Source organism: Strongylocentrotus purpuratus, unplaced genomic scaffold (genome assembly GCF_000002235.5).
Source record: "Strongylocentrotus purpuratus isolate Spur 01 unplaced genomic scaffold, Spur_5.0 spur5_scaffold_16, whole genome shotgun sequence".
Taxonomy (NCBI): domain Eukaryota; kingdom Metazoa; phylum Echinodermata; class Echinoidea; order Camarodonta; family Strongylocentrotidae; genus Strongylocentrotus; species Strongylocentrotus purpuratus.
Window position 1 is genome coordinate 11538285 of NW_022145601.1, and position 7484 is coordinate 11545768.

General features: G+C 37.0%; 1 protein-coding gene across 1 annotated transcript; it reads left to right on the forward strand.

Moving 5' to 3' along the window:
• Positions 1-3933: 3933 nt before the first annotated feature.
• On the forward strand, positions 3934-5846 carry LOC105442896 (serine/threonine-protein phosphatase 6 regulatory ankyrin repeat subunit B-like). The gene is made up of 3 exons (XM_030987377.1): positions 3934-4282; positions 4877-5452; positions 5836-5846. Exons 1-3 carry the CDS (start codon positions 3934-3936, stop codon positions 5844-5846), a joined length of 936 nt encoding a protein of 311 aa, XP_030843237.1.
• Positions 5847-7484: the final 1638 nt, after the last annotated feature.

The window sequence follows — 7484 nt, forward strand, 5'->3', positions numbered from 1 at the left end:
CATACTTATCAAACTGTTTATGTATACTTTATGTACATATATATTTAATTGCAATGGATTCATTAAACTGTTATGTATATCATGATGATATTCGTTATAGATAGGTATGATAGGCGCTCCTTTGTTATATATAAGTTCATTAATTTTGTGTGAAAGTAGAAAAATAAGAAACTCATGATTGCAAACGTTTGAATAAATCGGTCAAATAATAAAGCAGTTATGAATGTTTGAAAATGATATCTCTAAATCTATATGCGAATCTCAAATATTCGTGACTGTATTCGTGGACAATTCTTTCGTTTTTTATGTACAAAAAATATCAGTATTTTCTGTTTTTTCTCCTTAGTGCCTTCTTCCATAGGGCACTCATACATACAATGTATTATGGATAGCATATTATATTATATATTTTATATGATATGTGTTTTTATTTGTGTTTGAAATAAACTGAATCGAATTAAATTGATTATATTGTGAGAATCTCAGTTTGAAAAGAAATTACATATTTGCACACCCAATGACGTTAGAATACCAGTCATTCAAAAAGGGCATTGACTGGAACGCGGTCCTATACAGAGTGAGTCAGAAAAAATGTCCCACTTTTTAAAAGTTGTAATGTTTGAAGTATGAATATTTAATCATGGGTTTCATGATATGCCTCCTAGTACATTTAGGTACCATTTTCATTTGAATCTCTGCATGCATGACTGAACATCAGACAATCTTTACAATACTGCCAGATCTTACTTGCGCCAAGTTACTGGGTGAGGAATAAAACAGTGCATTGAATAAAGACAGTCAGACAGACACAGACATACCTGGACACAGACACACACACACGCGCAAAAACACACGCACACGCACACACATCACACACCGTGACAAATGTTTCATAATTTCCCCTTTTCTGATTAACCAATGATTTTTTATCAAGATCGCTGAATGTTTAAGTGGCATAACCCTGACAATATTTCACTTTAGTACACATTCACTAGCATCATCATATCATCATCATCATCATCATTGTCATCATCTTAATCGTCACTATCATCATCATTATCATCATCAACATCATCATCATCATCATGAAGTACAACATCCACCAATACGCACCAAGAGGACAGCGGCCACTCAACTTTTCGTACGAGAAGAAGAATTCCCGACAAAAAGTAACAGTTCGGGTGGGCCTTGTCGGGAATGGAACGATCATTTGTGTGCGTGTGCCTGTGCGTGTGTGTGTGTTTGTGGGTGAGTGTGTGTGTGTGTGTGTGTGTGATTGTCTGGCTGGCAGTCTTTGTTCAAAACACTATTTTATTCCTCACCTAGCTACTTGGCGCAAGTGAGATCTGGCAGTCTTGTAAAGAATGTCTGATGTTCAGTCATGCATGCAGAGATTCAAATAAAAATGGTACATAAATGTACTGGGAGGATAACTCTATCAAGACATATCATAAAATCCACGATTAAATATTCATACTTCAAACAATACAACTTTTAAAAAGTGGGACATTTTTTTCTGACTCACTCTGTAGAGCTCTCAATGCTTCATCAGTTAAGGGTTTCATACACAAATAATTTTGGAAGAAAAAGAATAAATTGCTGAGATTATTACATGTATCATGCGTGTGTGTATTTGACAACAAAGTGAACGCTAATCAGTATACGCTCTTAGAATTAAGTTGCATGTAGGTAGCTTCTGGTTGTTTATAGAGAATTACCCGATCCTTGGCAATGATTTTAAAACTTCAGCGCCACAGGTTTTGACCATTCTAGGGGCAATTTACTTACACCAGATATATATTTCATACCATCAAGCAATACATATTGGGGGTGATATTCTGAAAACTTCAGACTTTCAGAATACTGAATTAGAGGTATGTTAAGGGTATTTTAACCCACAAATGAACCTTCAGCAACGACTTTCTCGGATCCAGTGGTCCAGTTTGTATATACAATTTGACATCGGCAAACCTAGGTTACTTTGTACAAAAGTTAAAATATCTGTGGGTGTTTGAGGTGATTTGAACCATGTGATATTTACGAGCTGGTCTACAAATTATTCTACACAGACCGATTTAATTGTTGATGTTTATGTGTGACCAATCCTTTCTCAACTTATATCTCAATCAAATAAATGAGACCAATACCAGACTAATCATCATAATAAAATATCCTCCTATTATAATGATCTAATTTCCCCTACCCGTATCATCCAAACCTATTTTCAAATTCAGGCAAAAACTATTACCTCTGTAATCCTTTTCCTCTTGCTGGAAAATAAACATTTGCAATGTATCATACTTTCTAAATCCTGTTGAATATCTTTCATTGGAATGTATCTCCTGATTTGATCTGAAATTACAGAAAGAACCTTCAAATCTAAATGTGAATTAATCAACACAAGAACATCCATATTGTGTAAAGTACTATGACTTAAATAACAACTTCCATCCCACGTTAAACTCCAAGTATTTTCTATATCATAAGTAATATAAGTTTCTTGCAACATAACATCTGCATATTTATCCTTGCACTGAGAAAATATATGGGATCTTTCGTTCTTTTCCCTGATTCCTTTTTTTTTCATTTAAGAAAAGGAAAGTACAAGAAAGGGATAGTTTGTCAAAGTCCATCACTATAACAATGATATATTCTGAACATTTTGGAAGACAGTAACACAAAAATCATGAAACATAATATTATTTTCTTAATGGTATACATAAATAAAGGTGATATGTATGTAGTTGCAGTCCACCGAAAAAGATCCTCGAAGAAAAATAGAAGTGAACTTTATTCTTGTAATACGTACTAGGACAATTCAAATACAAAGACATCCACACCCAGACCAGACCAGACAACCGATAACATTATCCACAGAGGCCAACAATAAGTCAGTTTGGACTCTTTGGATTCAATGCAAGGTCGGTTTGCCAGTGTGACTGGGGTATTAATTATATCTCGAAAACCGACTTCAAATCGACCGATTCTCAGCGATTCGGGGCAATAGTGTGTTATAATGTGTCCGGTCTGTTGTTTCTCTGGCATCTTCTGTCAGTTGAACCACACATGAATCAAAATTTGTCTTTTTTATTTTTAGAACTCATTCTCAAGATATAGGATGATAGTCCATTTTTTTTTAGTAAACAAAATTCTGAGAATGTATTCAAAATGAGAATTATGAAAGTAATACATTTTGAGCAAAGTGCATAATATATGTACATGGAGAAAGACGAATGACCAGCACTTTGTTAGCATCTCATAATGCTTATTATTGATGGAGATATACTGACAAATTTGGTTTATATTCTGCCACTTCTAGATCAATGAAGCGAGTACTCTACATCAGCAGGTTACAGAATTACACATGTAGAGTGTTTAAGAAAAGCGATGGTTGAGATTGTATTCATTTATTTTCCTCTGTCCTTTTCATCTTTCTCTCTTTTTCCTGTTTTCTCTCATATTTCTTAGTATTCGATGTGTTTGTTTGTGTGTGTGTTTATGTGCGTGGGGAAGGGGGGGGGGGCACGTCAACCTAGCACTGGTTATGAATGAGGCGTAATGAAATATTGATCCGCCATGTTCTTTTTCTTTCGCGCAAAATTAATCTGAAACCAGGTATAGTTCAGGCCAAAAGAAATACAGAGAAATTGCAAGGCAATAGGACTGTGTTGTTGCAATACGCAGCATAGTAATGTAGGCAGACTTCTACAGCTGAATACGGATCTGAATGCAAAGTTCAATTTATGTAATGCTTTCATATAATCACGCTTGAGTGTTCCTTCAGAAAAGACCAAATATCATCGGTACTACAGGGTACAGGCTAATTTACACAGTAGTTTAATGTTACATTACAATAAGAAACATGATGTTTTGAGAGCACGGTGATATATTATCATCAAGAGAAAAACGTTGTGGGTGTGAATTGCGTTAAACATGGCGCTGTTTTCAGCAGCAGCAAAAGGAGACTTCCTGAAGATACAATCATTAATCGACTCGGAGGACAAGTCAGAGGATTCGGGAGGAGTTGATGTAAACTGCTCGGATAAGTCTGGCCAGACACTCCTTCACATTGCTTCGGAAAACGGACATTTGCAAACGGTTAAATGCCTTACCCATCATGGAGCAAAAGTGAATGTAGTCGATGCTAACCTACAGACATCGGTTCACTTATGCTCAATGAAAGGCCATCTTCATGTGGTAGAACTGTTAGCGAACGAAGGAGCAGATCTTGATGTTGGTGACAAAGATGGGTTTACAGCTCTTCACATAGCATCAGTCGAAGGTCATGTTGACATTGTCAAATACCTTGTTAATAAAGGGGCAGACCTAGGGAGAATTGCTAATGATTACTGGACCCCTCTACACCTTGCTTTATACAGTGGCCATCTTGACATAGCAGAGTACCTTTTGACAGAAGGAGCCAATATTAACACGTGTGGTAAAGGTGGATGTACAGCACTACATGATGCATCACAAACTGGAAATATAGATGAAGTGAAATATCTAATCAGTCAAGGAGCAGAGCTGGATAGGAGTACCGACGATGGTAAGACCGCACTTAGTTTGGCTTCATTCAAGGGTCATCTTGATATCGTCAAATACCTTGTTTGTAAAGGGGCACAGCTTGACAAATGTGACAAAAAAGGCAGGACACCCTTGTCTTGTGCTTCTCAAAAAGGCCATTTTAAAGTCGTCAAGTATATCGTGAGCAAAGGAGCAGACATTACAAATGGTGATAAAGATGGGATAACAGCTCTTCATAGAGCATCATTCAAGGGTCATCTTGGTATTGTCAAATACCTTGTTAGTAAAGGGGCACAGCTTGACAAATGTGACAAAAACGACAGGACACCCTTGTTTTGTGCTTCTCAAAAAGGCCATCTCGAAGTCGTCCAGTATATCGTTAACAAAGGAGCAGGTATCGAAATTGGTGATAAATATGGGATAACTGCTCTTCACATAGCTTCACTCAAGGGTCATCTTGCTATTGTCAAATACCTTGTTAGGAAAGGTGCTGACCCGGGAAAACTTGCTAATGAAGAGGACCACTATGACTACCTTCGCAGTATTTTTGGTAGTGGGGCTTTACCTAGCTATATGCCCCCATACTCCCGAACATACGATCCATATCTTACCAGTCCACAAGACATCTCTCGCTCCTCGAGGAAGAGCATCAGAGAAGAGACAATGATTATAAGTCTCGACGAGTACAGCATCAAGGTTTCACTTTCACCAGAAGATGAGGACAGAGCCAAATATATCACAGCAGAAGCATTGACAACCGTTCCACATGACTTAAACCTGGAAAAAGACGAAGTTATCATCTCAGTTGGGCTTAAGCTTTCCCCTCCTGGTCTTCAGTTTAAAACTCCGGTGGAAGTCACGGTCTCGCATAGCGCTATGTTCACCAACCCAGACAAGGCAGAAATTGTGCTATACACCCGAAGAACTGGTGAGATATTCCTATTACCAAAGATCCCATATTTCGATATAAATTCCTTCCGTTTCTTTTATTTCTCTCTCTTTGTCTAATCTTCTTTGATTCGCTCTTAGATTTATATTGAATTGAAGGCGTATCGATATACATAAGACAAGCGTATGCTAAAAGTTGCCTTCTTCTTTGTATAAAAAAAATTGTTGAGATGTGGTAGTCTTGTGGATACGTCACCGGACTGCAGATCACAGAATTCATGTTCACGCGGCAGTCTCTGTAACAGGTCCATATCTACCACTGATTATTGTCGGTAATCAAACTTTGACCTGAACTTTCAAAGTGTGAGAGGTATCGCGATAAAATGATCTAGTGTACATTTCTCATTGTATTCAAATAAATAGGCGTTGACTGATTAAATTTAAGTGTATTCAATCATTTAATGGTTTTTGGTCAAACAAAAGAAAAACGGAAGGGAAAGGGAAAATATGTTGTGGCAGTGTAAAGAGCCCCCTGACTGCCACGACAAACACACAGCAATTATGACAGAGATCTTCACACAAAATTAATCCTTCCTATACTATTCTTGGTATCATAATGACCTCACTTCAATGTTGATGTTCCTCTCAGAAAGTTCTAATTTTAATACTGAGTTTTACTTGATAATCTTCTATTATAAAAGAAATTCGCTTAAAATAAAAATGTTTCAGTCTTTGTGTTTGAATGACTTAAAAGTCGCACAATTCCTACAGCCGCCATTTTCAAGATTCTTGTGGAAAGATCGAGGGGAATTATGAGAATGATTTAATGCATAAAACATTTTTAATAGCCAATCACCAAAAAGCAATTTACATGTTTTTACGTCATTGATCGTTAGTAAACAATGACCCTCTAACAAGGCTCCCCAGTGAACCCGCAAAACTTGCAGAAAAATACTTGCTTTCTTTCTTTGTGAAAGAAATTCCAAGAGTATGAAAGTTCACTGCGTAACAAAATTAACACGGTCCCTTATTTTTTTTTTTTTTTTTTTTGACAGAGTCTGATGAATTTTCAAGGATAGTTCCTGCTTCTGACAAAGCTGCTCGGTGTGTGGTCGCAAATAATCACCTGACTCTGTACTTGGACCATTTCTCGGAATGGTGGATTATCTCCTTAATCAGGAGATACTTCATCGGTAAACGGCTCATCTGTACGCCATACGTTCCCCTGTCAACATCCAGAGACGTCATGAACTACATCTTGCTCAATATTAAAGACGACTTCTGCGGCATGAAAGAGGTAGATTTATCATGAATTAACAGTTCGGTATATTTTTGGCGCCTGTTATGGGTATTTATCTTCTTTTTTTCTTCATTCAATTTCGTCTCAGAACTTCCTAATTTTGCACATATCATAGTCTATGTCGTTCTTGGTCGTTCATTTTCGGACTTTATCGATTTCATCATTTTGCTTCCAATTTCGTCTAAGTCAAATCACAAAAACAACAAATATTGAAAAATCACAGATATAATAATTCAAACCAAATAAACGTTTTACATATTGAAGTAATTAATCAGTTCGAGACTCATACAAAATTCATCACCCATTTTTGTGGAGGTGTCGTGGTATATTCGTTCATTCACTTGACTCCGAATCCAAGGGTTGAGGGTTCGAATGCCAGCCCGGCGCTAACGTTAACGTTCATTGACAAGACATTTATCCATATTTGCCACCCAGGTGTATCCGAGAACCTGCAAATGTTGGAGTATATTGCAGTGCCCTCTGGAAGAACAAAATTATTGCAATTGTTATTATTGTTGTCAATATCATTCTGCCAAATATGGATTCAATCTGTTCAACCTTTTGCAGGATACCATACGAGACTACAAGGTAGCTTTCCCTGGTGAGCAGTACTGTATATATTGGAGACAAGGACCCCTATTTGTCAGACATCTGGAAAACGAAGACGAAGTGACGAAAAAGGTAAGAATCTCAATATAATTGTTACTGTTGTTTCCCCCAAAGGAAATTATTCTGACTAACAATCTTTCGTTACTTATTCTGCAGGGCCTAA